Source organism: Salmo salar, chromosome 28 (assembly GCF_965601325.2).
Source record: "Salmo salar chromosome 28, fSalSal1, whole genome shotgun sequence".
NCBI classification, from domain to species: Eukaryota; Metazoa; Chordata; class Actinopteri; order Salmoniformes; family Salmonidae; genus Salmo; species Salmo salar.
In genome coordinates, this window is record NC_138318.1 from 29,165,001 (window position 1) to 29,183,824 (window position 18,824).

Here is an 18,824-nt window from a genome sequence, read left to right on the forward strand (position 1 = left end):
GAGAATTGTCAAACAGCAGACAGTACCACAACTCATATAGTTAATAAAGGAAGTCACCTGCAAGTCTCAGGAACATTTGTCTAACTTTAGTTTCTGTAGTAATTGTGTAGTAATATAGTAGTAACTAGTGCTCGCCAGAGAGAGAACATAGAAGAGTGGTGTGAAGTTTTATTATGAATCATTCTAAAATAACACTATGTGTACTTGGGGGGTTGTGTATGGATAATGCATGGTTGAATGGGTCTAACCTAGCATGTCTACAGTTAACAAACTGTGTCTGGAGAACCCATTCTAAACAAAACCCCTGAGTTTTTATCACATCAAATCAAATCTTATTTCTCACATGCGCCGAATACAACAGGTGTTGACCTTACAGTGAAATGCTTACTTACGAGCATTTAACCAGCAGTGCGGCTTTAAAAAATACCTACAAAAAAAGAGATAAGAATAACAAGTAATTAAAGAGCAGCAGTAAATAACAATAGCGGGGCTATATACAGGGGGTACCTGTTCGGAGTCAATGTGTCAATGTGCGGGGCACCGGTGTCGAGGTAATTGAGGTAATATGTACATGTAGGTAGAGTTATTAAAGTGACTATGCATAGATAATAACAGAGAGTAGCAGTAGTTTAGAGGGGGAGGTGGGGGGCAACACCTGAGTTTGACGTGGTAACTATGTACAGTAGTGAACATTGGTATGTCCAGCACGGTCGCTGCTGTCCTGTTGTGCATTTACAGGACCTGAGAGAGAGAGAGAGAGAGAGAGAGAGAGAGAGAGAGAGAGAGAGAGCAGGAACCTGCTATACTTACAATACAACACAGATCTCCACAACGTGTACTTACCATACCAAACATGTAACGACTCAGTCACCATGGTTTCAGGACATCTTTACAAAAGGCTGAGCTTTTGTATCTCAAGTTCTCCATCTGGTGGTTAACAATTCAACTGCACTCAGTCACTGCAGACCAGTCACTAGTACCAGCATGCAGTTTAGCAGACAAATCTAAATTCACTAAATACCTATAAATGAAATACTCAAACATGTACATTAAATATTACCAGTCCATGTTGTAAAATCTTCAATCACAGTCAACCTTCAGCATGACATTATCTCAGTTCAATACATGACCTCTGTTGATGATCAATGTTTCACACAACCAATAACGACAGGAAATGATGTTTCTTTGATGATCTTTAATGTCAGTTTGTTGCGTAGCTTCACATCAGCACCAATAATGACAGACATTGTGTTGTACATGATGTCCTCCCAGACCCAGTAGCATGTAGAACATTCACTGATAACAGTTTAACACACAGCTCTGTAGATCAATAGTCAGATCAGTATCATGATACTGTCTGTAACAGTATCAAAAGAATATAAAAAATAGATATTCCATAAAATATTTCATAAAACATAACCGGTTAAAAATAACAGAATAAAACCAATCCTCTGATCATTAGTGGCTGTACTCTGATAAAATAAAACACACAAAGAAAAGTCTTCAGATGTAAAAAGTAGTTTAAATAGAGAGAAAATCACAGTGTTGTAAATAAAGACTTTGTCTAAAGAAACACACTCCTAATAAATAAACAGTGAGTTCACCAGTAATAATAACACTATACCTTCAGCTACTCCTAGACCTTGTTAATATGATCTCTGAGTGAAAGTGATTAACAACATCAAATGGGCCATTTAACTAGACTAATTTACCAATCCAATTTTTTTTAACAGACATGGGCTGATTGAGTGAAAGTCAGTGAGTGACATAAGAGGAAAATTGCTGATGAACAACTACAGTAAGTTATTAAATATCACATTGTGTATTCTACTATTCTAACTAACAACAGTATGTTATTAAATATCACCTTGTGTTTTCAACTATTCTAACTCCGCGGGCGGGCGGGCGGGCACGCACACACACACACACACACACACACACACACACACACACACACACACACACACACACACAACGTCGTGGACATTCTAATCAATAATGAGGAGAGACAAGGTAAATCACCAATAAGGATATTACTTTATTATAAACTTATCATAAGGAAAGCACAGAACAATAACGATGGCTGGTCACCCCAACATGGTCACTGTTGGGTTGAGAGCCCTGAGACAAAGGATACAAAGACCTTTCATAGCAAAGATACACCCCTTTAGTCTACATGATAAACAACAGATATGTGGAATGGGTCACAAGGTTAGGATTCGTATTAAATGAATGAATAATTCACAGAAGACAGTATCTGCTGTAAAGACTGTTCTCATTGTGAGTAAACCAGGGTCTGGTCCCCAAAACAGGGTTCCTCTCATTAGTATCTATACCCGAGACATCTCTCCCTGGTACCTTCCAGTCAAACCGGAGCAATCTCCCTCACGTGAATGGAATGTGGCCTAAGACATGGTAAATCTACAGTCAGCATTAAGCCCCAGAGGTCCAACTCAGAAGACCACACACTGATGAGTTCTAAAAACACTGTTCTACTCCAGAAAACAACAATTTGATACAATAACAGTATTATACAGTGTTATAACATAATCTAGTAATTTCACCCACAACAACACACACAAACACAACCTCATTGGGATGACATCACTGTCAGAGACACCTCTGATTGGCAGATCTGTACACCAGTGCTTTTGTCATCACCAGCTGATCCAATAGAGAAGAAAGGATAGAGAGTCTCAGTGAATGTGTCTTTTTGAGTGTAGATGAGTGTCATGTCTTTGGAGTCGTAGAAGGACACCTCCCCCTGGTCGTAGTCCAGCTGCACTCTGATCTTCTGGGGTATCTCCTTCAGGAGGAGGGTCTCTCCCATTCCATTACTATACGTACCACTCCTCAGCAGTATAGCCCAGATTCCATTCTCTGGTGATGCATGCACCTCCCCCTTCCTGTCAACTGACTCTTTAGCCACGCCCAGGTTCCAGATAGGATGGTCCCCCACCTCCACCTCCCAGCTGTGTTGACCAGAGCTGAACCCCTTAGAGCCCAGAACATATTGATACTTCATGAATCTCTCTGGGTTATCAGGGAGCTGCAGCTTTGGGTCAGTGTTACTCACACTGGTCAGATCATCAGACAGAGAGAGACATGGGTGTGCAGTGTTGGGGTCCAGAATCACAGGAGCTTCAGAGCAAAGACAGAGATATTCCACAGATTATACCATGTAGTCTCTTTTCATGTACACTAAGAATACTACTTAAAATAGACTACTTAATTAAAATCTATCTTACATTATTCTCAATCATGTCCGCTCCTATCCAGTACTCACTGTGTTTGATGATCCCCTGCATCTTCTCCCAGACTCTGAACTTCAGGTTACCCAGGTGTTTGGACACGTCTATCAGCCCCCCTGACACCAGCTGTGGATCTGGCATTGTGCACTGGGCTCTGGAATAACATTCAGGAGTCAGAACTTCTGTGGGGTTGGGTTCACAACCACAGAGAAGAGAGACGAGAAGCAGATCACTTACCTTTCCTTCATGGTCTTGAAGTTCTGGAAAGTAGAGTATATAGTCATCAATATCATTGATTAATCTATAAATATTTGAGTTATATTATAATGTATGTCTGAGAGAGAGCAGTCCTTACCTGCAGGAATGAGATGTCTTCATCTTTCAGCTCCCCCTCTATGGCTCTGATTGTGTCTGAAAGTGATGATATCTCTCTGTTCATCTGCTCAATCTTCTCCTTCATCTTCTGACTCTTCTGCTTCTCTTCCTCTTTCAGAGCAGCTATCCTGGCCTCCTCTTCCTCTCGTAGAAACTGGTGAAGTTTCTCAAACTCCTTCTTAATCTGCTTCTCTGTGTGCTGGGCCTGGCTCTGGAGACAGTGACAACAATATCTCATTCTACAATTATTATCAGAATAAAATCCTACATTTAGGCTACAATTGAAACAATACATGCTGTACTATTGCAACTTTGCATAATTTATACTAACCTTAATGTGCACTGCAGTATTATCACAGGTTTGTTTAACTTTATTAAAGACCTTCAGCTTCTCCTGTAAGGGCTTCAGGTCAGTCTGGAGTTCCTCCTGGAATGAGACAGAAACTCACTGAGGAGACAACCTCTGGACTCACTTTATAGGAGAGAACAAGTCTTCACAGCAATTTATTGTTTTTTTTGTCATGAATCTTGTTCTGGAGGCAGCTCTGAGGAGTGGTCACTAGCTGGCACAGCCACAAAGTCATAAAATCTGATTTTAAACCTAACCCTAACCTTAACCACACTACTAACTATAATGCCTAACCCTAACCACACTACTAACTATAATGCCTAACCTTAACCACATTGCTAACTATAATGCCTAACCCTAACCACACTACTATAATGCCTAACCCTAACCACACTACTAACTATAATGCCTAACCCTAACCTTAACCACACTGCTAACTATAATGCCTAACCCTAACCTTAACCACACTACTAACTATAATGCCTAACCTTAACCACACTGATAACTATAATGCCTAACCCTAACCACACTGCTAACTATAATGCTATAATGCCTAACCTTAACCTCAAACCAAAACCAAGAAGCAAATGTTTGTTTTAATTAATTTTTAAAACATAGCCAATTTTGCCATTGCAGCTGGCCCATCTAGTGGAAATCACTGTTCTTCCTCCAGGGAAAAATGTATCTTTCATTCATGACAATAAAAGTAAACCAGTGCCTGTACACTACTTCTCTATCACTGTATGTTTTCACTTATTATCTCCAAGACAACAATTTCATACCAAACAGGGATTTAGAATGTATCAGAAACTGAAATTCACAATCATTCAGTCAACACAATGTGCAGAAAATGTATTTATTATCTAAATGAGTCAGACTCATTAATAAAACATTGATAACTTCATGTTCCATAGTTTGAGTATTGATGTATCACATATTTTCTATCATAATCTTTCTCCTACCTTGTGATCCTGTACAGCCTCATCTACAGGGATGCAGTCATGATCTTTATGTTTCCTTGAGACCTGACACACCAAACAGATGGGCTCTTTATCCTCCAGACAGAACAGCCTGAGTTTCTCACTGTGTAGACTGCAGAGCACCTTGGACCCTGTGGTTGGACTTTTCAGATCTGTCTGTCTCCTTTCCCGTAAGGCCTCACACAGGTTCTTTAGAGACAGGTTTGTAGGGGGATGATCTTTAGAGGATCGTCTCCTGCAAACTGGACATTCCTGAGATTCCTTGTCTTTCCAGCATTCCTTTAGACAGGCTTGGCAGAAGCTGTGGCTGCATGACAAGATGACAGGATCCTTAAAGATGTCAAGGCACACCGTACAGGAGAAATCCTCCTCTGGGAGAGACGAACTAGAAGCCATTTTCTCACACGGTGTCACTCCCTGTCCTGGTATGAGATCTGAAAGTTACTTTCACTTTTACTTTTAACATCTTCCTCTCTTAAAGGAACACATTCAAAACAAGTAAATCTGCACATAAAGATCACAGTTTTAATGACATTACCTTGTATTGGTTGGTTTAACAGCCTGATATTTCAGAACAATCTAAATTAAATCCCAGTGTTGTATGTCAGACAGACATGAGTCCTGGAGAGTTATTACAGTTACAGCACTGAGATGAACTTTAGTCATCATGTGACTCGGGGGTGGAGTTTCAAGTCTCTGGTCCTGTTTGAATACTTAACATTCACCACGTATTCAAACAGGACCAATGAGCACTTCTGTCCTGTATGTTTTATCCTCTCTAAACCATTATTATTGACCAGCACAGCTTTACATGTGTAGACCATGGCACAACATAGAAATTGATCACATCAAACATTTAAAAATGACTTTGAAGTCTATTTTATTTAAAAACAGAAAAATCTAAACAGCACTAAAATGTTTTATATTTTGTCCCCTGTACAAGTACAGATCATTTTTTCCTTAGTGTTGAGTAGGAAAAAATGGCCACATGTGAACAAAACAATAATTGACAGGGTGAGGAGATGTATAGGGGTAGTTCACACAAAAAATATGTTTGTCACACCTGATCACTGATGTAACAGGGGAGTCTATATTACAGAGGATTCCATATTATGGCGTATTTAGTGTAAATCGTTCTGTAGGCCTCAATAGCAAATGAATGGGAAACTGACAGGCACCATATAAACTTGAGTTACAGTAGTTGGTGCCTAGTTTCTATTCTCGTTTATGTGGGATTGAGGTCTGATTCAGAGGGGTTGGGTTAAATGTGGAAGACACACTTCGGTTGAATGCATTCAGTTGTACAACTGACTAGGTATCCCCCTTTCCTTTCCTGTAGATCTTTTCCAAATGTATCTAATGTTACCTACAAAACAGAAAACTAAAATATGAGCTCTCCACTTGTCAGTCAGTTTTTAACAATAATGTCTGACAACACTTGATGCAGCCAACTATCCCTTTAACCTAAGAGGAATGTAGTGCTGGTTTCTCATTCGTTCATAGCTGGGAGAAACACCAGTTCAAAACATAAAGTCACCAATGATGGTTCTACTTGACAACCTCACCCATCAACAGAGTAATGATCCTGTACAAAACCTTGGTTTGATGATAGCTCTCCTTATACAGCAGACTACTCTGAAGTCTTCCACCTCAGAAATGCTCACTGGATCCCATTCAGGTTCTTCTGGCACAAAATGGCTGCTATTGTTTAGCACCATAGAGATAGATAGAGGACTCATCATGGGTATCACCCCTTGGGCATTGCCATCATCCACCATTTTAAAATAGGAATCCCCACCCAGTTGACTACTTGACTATGGGCTGTAGCTTCAATGGTGCTGCCCATGCTGTCAGACGCTATAAGACACAGATATAAAGACGAGTCCTCTGTCTATCTCTATGTTAAGCAGCCAGGTGGATGGTCCATGTTAGCGGAAATACCAAAACACAATGTAAGTTAAATGTGTTGTGCTAGTGAGGATATGAGCTGTATAAATGCATTGTGTTGTTACCATTTACAACCTGAAGGGTTTATGGCAACAGCCATGTCCTCTTGAAGGACAATAACCATCATCTTCATCATCTTCAGACATATTGTTCCATATTCCTGATCAAGGCAGACAGACACATTATTTGGAGAAACATGTATGACCAGTTAGCAGGGTTCAGTCCATGACAGAATATTCTGATTCTCTTTGTCCACAGTTTGTAGAGACCATTCATCCTACTGTTGATCAATAGGATAGAGACGTCGTACCCTTGTTGAGCCAATCCTTCAGGAGTAAAATTCCACTGGGGAGGGTAGAAAGTGTGTGTGTGTTAGTCCAGTCTGAGAGCCTCTCTGTGCGGTTATGTTCTCCTAGATGTCGTCCTGTGTTGGGGAGAAGAGAGCTGCTAGAGATCCAGTCTCACTGGGCTCCACAATGTCCCTTTTCTCCAACTTGGGCTTCTTAAAGAGAGACGGGAGATTTCTGATATGTACCTCCTTTTTAAACTGCTGGCCCAGAGCTTTCTGTGGGGAGGAGAGAACAAATACAGTTACAATCTGTCTGGATTGAATGGTTGTTTTATTATATCTGAGTGTACAGGAGCTATTTAATTAAACTTATATGAAAAATACTGCCACCACTCTCCAACAAAGTATAACTTAAATCCTATAAGTAATATCCATTTCAACAGTCACAATGGACACATTTCGGACATTATTTTGTTATTAAATAATTCTAGGTGTTCTCAGCAGAAAAACATAAGTGCAAGAACACCCCCATCTAGTGGTGGGAGGTGGTATTACCCCCACGGTGCCGGCGATGAGCTTCTTGAACTGGTCCTTCCTCTTCTTCTCTCCCACCTTCTGGGCGGAGCTGGGCTCCAGCAGCCGCTGGTCGTACTGGTCCAGAGCCTCCAGATTGATGCTGGGGATCTGAGTCATCACACTCCTTAGCTCCATGTACCGCGGCCGCTGACCCAGAGAGGGAGGAAAGGTAGAGTTAGGAGGAAGAAGAAAGATGAAGGGAGGGTGTGTGTGAGCGAGTGAGTGTGTTACTCACCAGGTTGTCATATATAATCAGGGCCAGTTGTGTAAGGGCTGAGTTACAGACCTCGTGCTGCCCGTGCATCTGCAGTCCCTTCAGAACACTGGCATAGAACCATGTGACCGCCTCTGGCAGAAGGTTCCCCCCTACGACCTGAACAGAAGAACAGAGTCAGAGAGATAGAGGATGTCGCAGCAGGGTAACAGCCTACCTGTCGCAGCAGGGTAACAGCCTACCTGTCGCAGCAGGGTAACAGCCTACCTGTCGCAGCAGGGTAACAACCTACCTGTCGCAGCAGGGTAACAGCCTACCTGTCGCAGCAGGGTAACAACCTACCTGTCGCAGCAGGGTAACAGCCTACCTGTCGCAGCAGGGTCCAGCACACCATGGAGGCGGTGCGGTGACAGTTACTGGTGTCCTTCCAGGACAGAGAGGTGAACGAGATAGTCAACAAGGTCATATAGATGTCCTGCAGAGGAAGAGAGAGTTCTGTCACACTGCTATGGGTCGATGCTGTAGATCAGGGGTGTCAAACGCATTCCACACAGGGCCTAGTGTTTGTGGGTTTTTTGGTCCTACATGGAATGAGTTGAACACCCCTGCTGTAGATGCGCGTGTGTGCGTCAGTGCCGACCTCGTGTTTGAGTAGACACTTCCCCAGCTCAGTCATTTCGCCTGTTGGCTGGGCTGGAGAGGCTGTGACTGCCTGGGACTCAGTGATCATCTCATCCTCTACAAACAATAGGACATTAAAGATAGAATGAATGAGGGGGTGGACCCTGAGTGATGCTTTTCTTCCCTTGAAAACATGGAAAGAAGTAGGGAATAAGGAACACGTAGGGAATAAGGAACAAGCAGGGAATAGGGAACAAGCAGGGATTAGGGAACAAGCAGGGATTAGGGAACAAGCAGGGATTAGGGAACAAGCAGGGATTAGGGAACAAGCAGGGATTAGGGAACAAGCAGGGATTAGGGAACAAGCAGGGATTAGGGAACACTTACCATCCACATCCTCCTTATTCCCTGCTGGCTCAGGAACTTTTTTCAGTATGCAGGCGTGAGCTGAGGGGAAAGGATCAATGTTAGGAAATATGGCCACCCCGAAACCCACCAAACATAACCCAAAACCCAAGCCGGCGGAGATACAATCTTCGGCAAAATAATCAAAATAACCACCCCACATACCCCAAACCTAACCCACCCCACATACCCCAAACCTAACCCACATACCCCAAACCACCCCACATACCCCAAACCACCCCACATACCCCAAACCACATACCCCAAACCACCCCACATACCCCAATCCACCCCACATACCCCAAACCCAATCCAATCCACCCCACATACCCCAAACCCAATCCAATCCACCCCACATACCCCAAACCCAATCCACCCCACATACCCCAAACCTATTAAATCTGGATGTGCAGCAGAACTAAATTCCTATGAACAGTTTCAAGGGACCAGATTGTTTCTTCTGGACAAAAAAAACATGCTCAATGTAGAAACTCCATATAAAGTGCTACTTAGGTGCTCCCTACATCCCATTAACCTGTCCTTTCTCCCAGAGTCTGGACTTACTGAGCAGGTCCAGAACCTCTCTGGTGACCAGACGAACCAGCTGTTCCTCCAGCATCTCCTGAGTCACTTGGTTCTCCTCACACGCCTCGTCCTCGTCATCCTCCATACTACACAGACAGAGGTAGAGGGAGGGAGTTTGTGAACACGCCACCAGCACAGAAATAGAAAGAAAACCCATGCATTCTAAGTGACCACATCAAATTTAACTTTATTAGTCACATACTTTGTAATCAACAGGTGTTGTTTACGAAGTGAAATGCTTACTTAGAGGCTATTATCAGCAATGCAGAGAAAGAAAAAAAATGATAGAAAAATAACAAGGAATAAATACACAATGAGTAAAGATAACTTAGCTATATACACGAGGTACAAGTACTGAGTTGGTGTGCAGAGGTACGAGGTCATTGAGGTAGAGATGTACATATAGGTAGGGACGAAGTGACTAGGCAACGGGATAGATAATAAACAGTAACTGCAGTGTATGTGACGAGGCAGATATTTCGGGTAGTTATTTGGTTAACTATTTAACTAACTATTTATCAGTCTTATGGCTTGGGGGTAGAAGCTGTTCAGCTCCTGTTGGTTCCAGACTTGGTGCATCGGTACCGCTTGCCGTGCGGTAGCAGAGAGAACAGTCTACGACTTGGGTGGCTGGAGTCATTGAAAATGTTTAGGTCCTTCCTCTGACACCGCCTGGTATAGAGGTCCTGGATGGCAGGGAGCTCGGTCCCAGTGATGTACTGGGCCATACGCACTACCGTCTGTAGCGTCTTGCGGTCGGATGACAAGCAGTTGCCATACCAAGCGGTGATGCAGCCAGTCAAGATGCTCTCAACGGTGCAGCTGTTGAAGTTTTTGAGGGGGAAGAGGCATAGTCGTGCCCTCTTCGGGACTGTGTTGATGTGTGTGGACCACGAATATATACTGCTCAAAAAAATAAAGGGAACACTTAACCTGTTAGGGCTAGGGGGCAGCATTTGCACGTCTGGATAAAAAAAATGTACCCGATTTAATCTGGTTACTAATCCTACCCAGTAACTAGAATATGCATATACTTATTATATATGGATAGAAAGCACTCTAAAGTTTCTAAAACTGTTTGAATGGTGTCTGTGAGTATAACAGAACTCATTTGGCAGGCAAAACCCTGAGACATTTTCTGACAGGAAGTGGATACCTGATGTGTTGTATTACCTTTAAACCTATGCCATTGAAAAACACAGGGGCTGAGGAATATTTTGGCACTTCCTATTGCTTCCACTAGATGTCACCAGCCTTTACAAAGTGTTTTGAGTCTTCTGGAGGGAGATCTGACCGAACAAGAGCCATGGAACGATGATGTCCCATTAGACACCTGGCGCGCGAGTTCATGTTGGGTACCCTCGTTCCAATACGTTATAAAAGAGTATGCATTCGTCCACCTTGAATATTATTCATGTTCTGGTTAAAAAAGGCCCTAATGATTTATGCTATACAACGTTTGACATGTTTGAACGAACGTAAATATATTTTTTCCCCTCGTTCATGACGAGAAGTCCGGCTGGCTTAGATCATGTGCTAACAAGACGGAGATTTTTGGACATAAATGATGAGCTTTTTTGAACAAAACTACATTCGTTATGGACCTGTGATACCTGGATGTGACATCTGATGAAGAGAATCAAAGGTAATGGATTATTTACATAGTATTTTCGATTTTAGATCTCCCCAACATGACGTCTAGTCTGTATCGCAACGCGTATTTTTCTGGGCGCAGTGCTCAGATTATTGCAAAGTGTGATTTCCCAGTAAGGTTATTTTTAAATCTGGCAAGTTGATTGCGTTCAAGAGATGTAAATCTATAATTCTTTAAATGACAATATAATATTTTACCAATGTTTTCTAATTTTAATTATTTAATTTGTGACGCTGACTTGACTGCCGGTTATTGGAGGGAAACGATTTCCTCAACATCAATGCCATAGTAAAACGCTGTTTTTGGATATAAATATGAACTTGATAGAACTAAAAATGCATGCATTGTCTAACATAATGTCCTAGGAGTGTCATCTGATGGAGATTGTAAAAGGTTAGTGCATCATTTTAGCTGGTTTTATGGTTTTGGTGACCCTGTCTTTGACTTGACAAAACATTACACACAACTCTTGTAAATGTACTGTCCTAACATACTCTAAATTTATGCTTTCGCCGTAAAACCTTTTTGAAATCGTAAAACGTGGTTAGATTAAGGAGATGTTTATCTTTCAAAGGGTGTAAAATAGTTGTATGTTTGAAAAATTTGAATTTTGACATTTATTTGGATTCAAATTTGCCGCTCTTGAAATGCACCTGCTGTTGATGGAGTGCACCACGGGTGGCACGCTAGCGTCCCACCTAGCCCATAGAGGTTAAACAACACAATGTAACTCCAAGTCAATCACACTTCTGTGAAATCAAACTGTCCACTTAGGAAGCAACACTGATTGACAATACATTTCACATGCTGTTGTGCAAATGGAATAGACAACAGGTGGAAATTATAGGCAATTAGCAAGACACCCCCAATAAAGGAGTGGTTCTGCAGGTGGGGACCACAGACCACTTCTCAGTTCCTATGCTTCCTGGCTGATGTTTTGGTCACTTTTGAATGCTGGCGGTGCTTTCACTCTAGTGGTAGCATGAGACGGAGTCTACAACCCACACAAGTGGCTCAGGTAGTGCAGCTCATCCCGGATGGCACATCAATGCGAGCTGTGGCAATTAGGTTTGCTGTGTCTGTCAGCGTAGTGTCCAGAGCATGCCTTCTGAGACTTCGTAGGCGATTTAATAAACCCCCACTTCACTCCATTCTGCTAGCAAACGTGCAATCTTTGGAGAATAAAATCGACGAGCTACGCGGAAGATTAAACTACCAACGGGACATTAAAAACTAACATCTATTTCCAAGAGAGTTTATCTATTTTTCGTAGCCGTTTACTTACCAACACAGTCAGAGGCTGGCGCCAAGACAGCATTGAATGAGCTGCATTCCGCCACAAGAAAACGCTCACCCAGAGGCGGCGCTCCAAGTAGCCGGGGACTTTAACGCAGGGAAACAAATCAGTTTTACCAAATTTCTATCAGCATGTTAAATGTGGAACCAGAGGGGGAAAAACTCTGGACCACCTTTACTCCACACAAAGCTCTCCCTCACCCTCCATTTGGCAAATTTGACCATAATTCTATTCTCCTGATTCCTGCTTAAAAGCAGGAAGCACCAAAGACTAGATCAATAAAAAAAAGGTCAGACGAAGCAGATGCTAAGTGACAGGACTATTTTTCTAGCACAGACTGGAATATGTTCCGGGATTCCTCCGATGGCATTGAGGAGTACACCACATCAGTCATTGGCGTCATCAATAAGTGCATCGATGACGTCGTCCCCACAGTGACCGTAAGTATAGTTGAAGTCGAAAATGTTCATACACCTAGGTTGGAGTCATTAAAACTAATTTTTCAACCACTCCACAGATTTCTTGTTAACAAACTATAGTTTTGGCAAGTTGGTTTGGACATCTACTTTGTGCATGACACAAGTAATTTTTCCAACAAATGTTTACAGACAGATTATTTCACTTACAACTCACTGTATCACAATTCCATTGGGTCAAAAGTTTACAAACACTAAGTTGACTGTGCCTTTAAACAGCTTGGAAAATTCCAGAAAATTATGTAATGGCTTTAGAAGCTTCTGATAGGCAAATTGACATGATTTGAGTCAATTGGAGGTGTACCTGTGGATGTATTTCAAGGCCTACCTTCAAACTCAGTGCCTCTTAGCTTGACATCATGTGAAAATAAAAATAAATCAGCAAAGTGTAGACCTCCACAAGTCTGGTTCAAACTTGGGAGCAATTTCCAAATGCCTGAAGGTACCACGTTCATCTGTACAAACAGTAGTACGCAAGTATAAACACCATTGGACCACGCAGCCTTCATACCGCTCAGGAAGGAGACGCGTTCTGTCTCCTAGAGATGAACGTACCTTGGTGCGAAAAGTGCAAATCAATCCCAGAACAACAGCAAAGGACCTTGTGAAGATGCTGGATGAAATAGGTACGAAAGTATCTATATCCACAGTAAAACAAGTCCTATATCGACATAACCTGAAAGGCCGCTCAGCAAGGAAGAAGCCACTGCTCCAAAACCGCCATAAAAAAGCCAGACTACGGTTTGCAACTGCACATGGGGACAAAGATCGTACTTTTTGGAGAAATATCCTCTGGTCTGATGAAACAAAAATTGAACTGTTTGGCCATAATGACCATCGTTATGTTTGGAGGAAAAAGGGGGAGGCTTGCAAGCCGAAGAACACCATCCCAACCGTGAAGCATGGGGGTTGGCACGGGGGTGGCAGCATCATGTTGTGGGAGTGCTTTGCTGCAGGAGGGACTGGTGCACTTCACAAAATAGATGGCATCATGAGGAAGGAAAATTATGTGGATATATTGAAGCAACATCTCAAGACATCAGTCAGGAAGTTAAAGCTTGGTCGCAAATGGGTCTTCCAAATGGACAATGACCCCAAGCATACTTCCAAAGTTATGGCAAAATGGCTTAAGGACAACAAAGTCAAGGTATTGGAGTGGCCATCACAAAGCTCTGACCTCAATCCTTTAGAAAATTTGTGGGCTGAACTAAAAAAAGTGTGTGCAAGCAAGGAGGCCTACAAACCTGACTCAGTTACACCAGCTCTGTCAGGAGGAATGGGCCAAAATACACCCAACTTATTGTGGGAAACTTGTGGAAGGATACCCAAAACGTTTGACCCAAGTTAAACAATTTAAAGGCAATGCTACCAAATACTATTTGAGTGTATGTACACTTCTGACCCACTGGGAATGTGATGAAAGAAATAAAAGCTGAAATAAAATCACTACTATTATTGTGACATTTCACATTCTTAAAATAAAGCATTGATCCTAAATGATCTAAGACAGGGAATTTTTTACTAGGATTATTACCAGGAATTGTGAAAAACTGAGTTTAAATGTATTTGGCTAAGGTGTATGTAAACTTCCGACTTCAACTGTACATACCTCAACTAGAAGCCATGGATTACAGGCAACATCCGTACTGAGCTAAAGGCGAGAGCCGCCACTTTCAAGGAGCGGGACTCTAACCTGGAAGCTTCAAAACAGGAAAAGCTTCAATATAGGACTAAGACCGAATCATACTACACTGGCTCTGACGCTCGTCGGATGTGGCAGGGCTTGCAAACCATTAGACTACGAAGGGAAGCACAGCCGAGAGCTGCCCAGTGACACGAGCATACCAGACGAGCTAAACTACTTCTATACTCGCTTCGAGGCAAATAACACAAACATGCATGAGAGCACAAGCTGTTCCGGAAGATGTGAGTAAGACCTTTAAACAGGTCAACATTCACAAGGCCACAGGGCCAGATGGATTACAAGGACATGTATTGCGAGCATGCGCTGACCAACTGGCAAGTGTCGTCAGTGACATTTTCAACCTCTCCCTGTCCGAGTCTGTAATACCAACATATTTTAAGCAGACCACCATTGTACCTGTGCCCAAAAAAATTAAGGTAACCTGCATAAATGACTACCGACCCGTAGCGATAAAGTCCGTAGCCATGAAGTGCTTTGAAAGGCTGGTATTGGCTCACATCAACACCATTATCCCAGAAACCCCAGACCCACTCCAAATTGCATACCGCCCCAACAGATCCACAGATGATGCAATCTTTATTGCACTCCACACTGCCCTTTCCCACCTGGACAAAAGGAACACCTATGTGAGAATGCTATTCATTGACTACAGCTCAGCGTTCAACACCATAGTGCCCTCAAAGCTCATCACAAAGCTAAGGACCCTGGGACTAAACACCTCCCTCTGCAACTGGATCCTGGACTTCCTGACGGGCCGCCCCCAAGTGGTAAGTGTAGGTAACAACACATCCGCCACGCTGATCCTCAACACAGGGGCCCCTCAGTCCCCTCCTGTACTCCCTGTTCACCCATGACTGCACGGCCAGGCACGACTCCAACACCATCATTAAATTTGCCGATGACACAACAGTGGTAGGCCTGATCACCGACAACGACGAGACAGCCTATAGGAAGGAGATTTGAGACCTGGCCGTGTGGTGCCAGGACAACAACCTCTCCCTCAACGTGACCAAGACAAAGGAGATGATTGTGGACTACAGGAAAGAGAGGACCTAGCACGCCCACATTCTCATCGACGGGGCTGCGGTGGAGCAGATTGAGAGCGTCAAGTTCCTTGGTGTTTACATCAACAAACTAACATGGTCCAAGCACACCAAGACAGTCGTGAAGAGGGCACGACAAAACCTATTCCCCCTCAGGAGACTGAAAAGATTTGGCATGGGTCCTCAGATCCTCAAAAGGTTCTACAGCTTCACCATCGAGAGCACCCTGACTGGTTGCATCACTGCCTGGTATGGCAACTGCTCGGCCTCCGACTGCAAGGCACTACAGAGTGTAGTGCGAACGGTCCAGGACATCACTGGGGACAAGCTTCCTGCCATCCAGGACCTCTATACCAGGCCGTGTCAGAGGAAGGGCCTAAAAATTGTCAAAGACTCCAGCCACGCTAGTCATAGACTCTCCTCTCTGCTACCGCACGGCAAGTGGTACCGGAGCGACAAAGTCTAGTTCCAAGAGGCTTCTAAACAGCTTCTACCCCAAGCCATAAGACTCCTGAACATCTAATCAAATGGCTTCCCAGACTATTTGCATTGCCCCCCTCATCTCTTTACACCGCTGCTACTCTGTTATGCATAGTCACTTCAATAACTCTACCTTCATGCACATACTACCTCTACCTACATGTACATACTACCTCTACCTACATGTACATACTACCTCTACCTACATACCAACTCAAATAACCGGTGCCCCCGCACATTGATTCTGCACCGGTACCTCCCTGTATATAGTCTTGCTATTGTTTTACTGCTGCTGTTTAATTACTTGTTACTTTTATCTCGTATTCTTTTCCATATTTTTTGAAACGGCATTGTTGGTTGAGGGCTCGTAAGTAAGCATTTCACTCTAAGGTCTACACCTGTTGTATTTGGCGCATGCGACTAATAAAATTTGATTTGATGACAGTTCCTTAGTGATGTGGACACCGAGGAACTTGAAGCCCTCAACCTGCTCCACAACAGCCCCGTCGATGTGGATGGGGGCGTGCTCGGCCTTCCGTTTCCTGCAATCCACGATCAGCTCCTTTGTCTTGCTGATGTTGAGGTTGTTGTCCTAACACCACACTGCCAGGTCTCTGACGTCCTGTAAGCTCCCTCATCGTCGTCGGCCTACCACCGTCATGTCGTCTCCAAACTTAATCATGGTGTTGGGTTTCATGTGCAGCCACGCAGTCGTGGGTGAACGGAGTACAGGAGGGGACTAAGCACACACCCGAGGGGCCTCCATGTTGAGGGTCAGTGTGGCGGATGTGGTTGCCTACCCTCAAATGCATTCATAGGGACACACGCTAGAACTCTGCTACCCGACCACGATGGGCCCTGGACACTATACATCAGGTTAGGACGAGTTGGGCCTGTTTTCTCATCAATATTTAGGGTACGGGTCGGGCTCGGTATCACTAAATTGATCACTAACATTTTGAAGCTGAGGCATTTGCTCGTGCTCTGCTGCGCAGTAGTCTACAGTGATCTATACAGAAGCCCAGCCTAAAACAGCAGGTCCGGGACAAGGTAGCACGTCTGGTGAACAGGTCAGGGTTCCAGAACAGCAGAAACTGGAGCAGCAGGACGATCATGTGGACTGGGGACTGTGACAGCCAGGAGTTATCAGGCCAGGTAGCCCTGAGGTATAGTCCTAGGACTCCGGTAATATCTTACTGAGATCATAGCATGGTGTTAGAAGTGCTTCAACCTCATCAAATAGAAGACCAGAACACTGTCCGAGAACACTGTCCGAGTCGACGGAAGATTATTTCACATAAAATAATAAAGTTCTGGATTTAGAGTCGCAGAATATAGCTAGCTAACAGCTAACTGGCATCTCGTAATTGAGCAGCCCAAAGTGGAGACATTGCTATGGATACTGACACAGGCAGACTAGCAGAGCGCATGCAGCGCAGGGAGAAGGAGGACAGACAGACACCAGCAGCTAATGGATACTAACGAAGGAAGTTTTTTCTGATTTCGGGGAGGGCCTTTAATTTTGCAGAAGCAATACGGTTAAGGCCTGAACGTCATGGGAATGGGTAAGACTCGGGCTTAAAATATATGGCTGTGCAGAGCTCTAACGCATCTTACCTGACAGTACTCCGCTGGTTGATGATCTGCCACCTGAGGTTGAGTCTCTGTACAAATAAACAAAGGGAGACAATGTCATGTGATACGTCCTGTTATTACTTATTATTATCATCTCAAATGGTAACTGATTTCTAGCGACTATGACAGCAGCGATCAAAAAGACTGATAATCCAAAATAAGTTCTTGATCAGCCTCAGAGATCGGTTTATTTATTTGGAAGTTGTACCACAGCTAACCTTTTTTGTTACGCGAATACTTAACTTGATTATTTATTTTTTTTATGCAAAGAAGCTTTCCTTTTTGGTGTATTGCTTCACAGGAGCAAGGAGAAAAGTGTGAGCTCTGACCTGAAGCATGTAGGCGAACAGAGGGCCCAGTAGAGGGCAGAGCAGACTGTCGTAGTACTCCTGAGGACACGACAGCACCAGCTGCTTCAGGAACACCCGTACACACACACACATTAAGGAGCACAGATTGGTTGAATAGATAGTGGACATGTAATATCAGTGGCCATGACTATGCCGCAGTGTGTGCTTGATTTAAATTGTTTTACTCCATTCTCTATGTTCAATAGGGGGAAAATTAGGTTGTATTTGATCATCCAAAAAACCTGCAAGAGGGATACTTGGTTCACGAGCAATGACAGAATTATTTTGTCTGAAGAAAATTTAGATTGATTGAATTCGTCAAGAGCTTCTATGTGATTGGAAGCCCTGATGGGCCAATAGGACAGAAGGATATGGAGCATGGGGCGGAGTCTGTGGTCAGGTACGTTGTCGAGGGAGATTAAGGCGGAACCAACGATCTGTTCAGCCAATCCCTCGATGGTGTAGAAGTCCTGCTGCAATGATAGGCCTGCATTCCCCAGGATATGGTAACTAGAGAGAGGAGGGTTATCGAAGATGGTGGATAAATGAAGATGGTTCACTTAGGTTGTTTACCATTGAAAAAATTATCAGT

At 43.4% G+C, this 18,824-nt stretch overlaps 2 protein-coding genes across 3 annotated transcripts in view; both read right to left on the reverse strand.

Annotated features, from left to right (window-relative positions):
- Positions 1-2,018: 2,018 nt before the first annotated feature.
- Positions 2,019-5,674, reverse strand: LOC106589782 (E3 ubiquitin-protein ligase TRIM35). 2 transcript variants are annotated; one of them, XM_014180111.3, is made up of 7 exons: positions 5,494-5,674; positions 4,938-5,377; positions 3,958-4,053; positions 3,607-3,837; positions 3,489-3,511; positions 3,287-3,405; positions 2,019-3,141 (listed from the first exon to the last, which is right to left on the reverse strand). In XM_014180111.3, exons 2-7 carry the CDS (start codon positions 5,349-5,351, stop codon positions 2,591-2,593), a joined length of 1,434 nt encoding a protein of 477 aa, XP_014035586.3. In that variant the 5' UTR covers positions 5,352-5,377; positions 5,494-5,674; the 3' UTR covers positions 2,019-2,590. The 2 variants fall into 2 exon arrangements, with proteins under 2 accessions (XP_014035586.3, XP_082826680.1); XM_082970554.1 differs by having other exon boundaries at positions 4,938-5,389.
- Positions 5,675-5,818: 144 nt separating this feature from the next.
- LOC106589781 (exportin-5) overlaps positions 5,819-18,824 on the reverse strand; it is a 38,318-nt gene continuing 25,312 nt past the window's right edge. Inside the window, exons 24-33 of the mRNA XM_045710454.2 lie at positions 18,606-18,742; positions 18,212-18,309; positions 17,865-17,911; positions 9,572-9,678; positions 8,990-9,049; positions 8,622-8,719; positions 8,349-8,456; positions 8,003-8,140; positions 7,747-7,914; positions 5,819-7,467 (exon numbers count right to left, since the gene is read on the reverse strand). Coding sequence (XP_045566410.1) covers positions 7,315-7,467; positions 7,747-7,914; positions 8,003-8,140; positions 8,349-8,456; positions 8,622-8,719; positions 8,990-9,049; positions 9,572-9,678; positions 17,865-17,911; positions 18,212-18,309; positions 18,606-18,742 — 1,114 coding nt within the window. The 3' untranslated portion in view covers positions 5,819-7,314. The remainder of the gene's footprint in view (positions 7,468-7,746; positions 7,915-8,002; positions 8,141-8,348; positions 8,457-8,621; positions 8,720-8,989; positions 9,050-9,571; positions 9,679-17,864; positions 17,912-18,211; positions 18,310-18,605; positions 18,743-18,824) is intronic.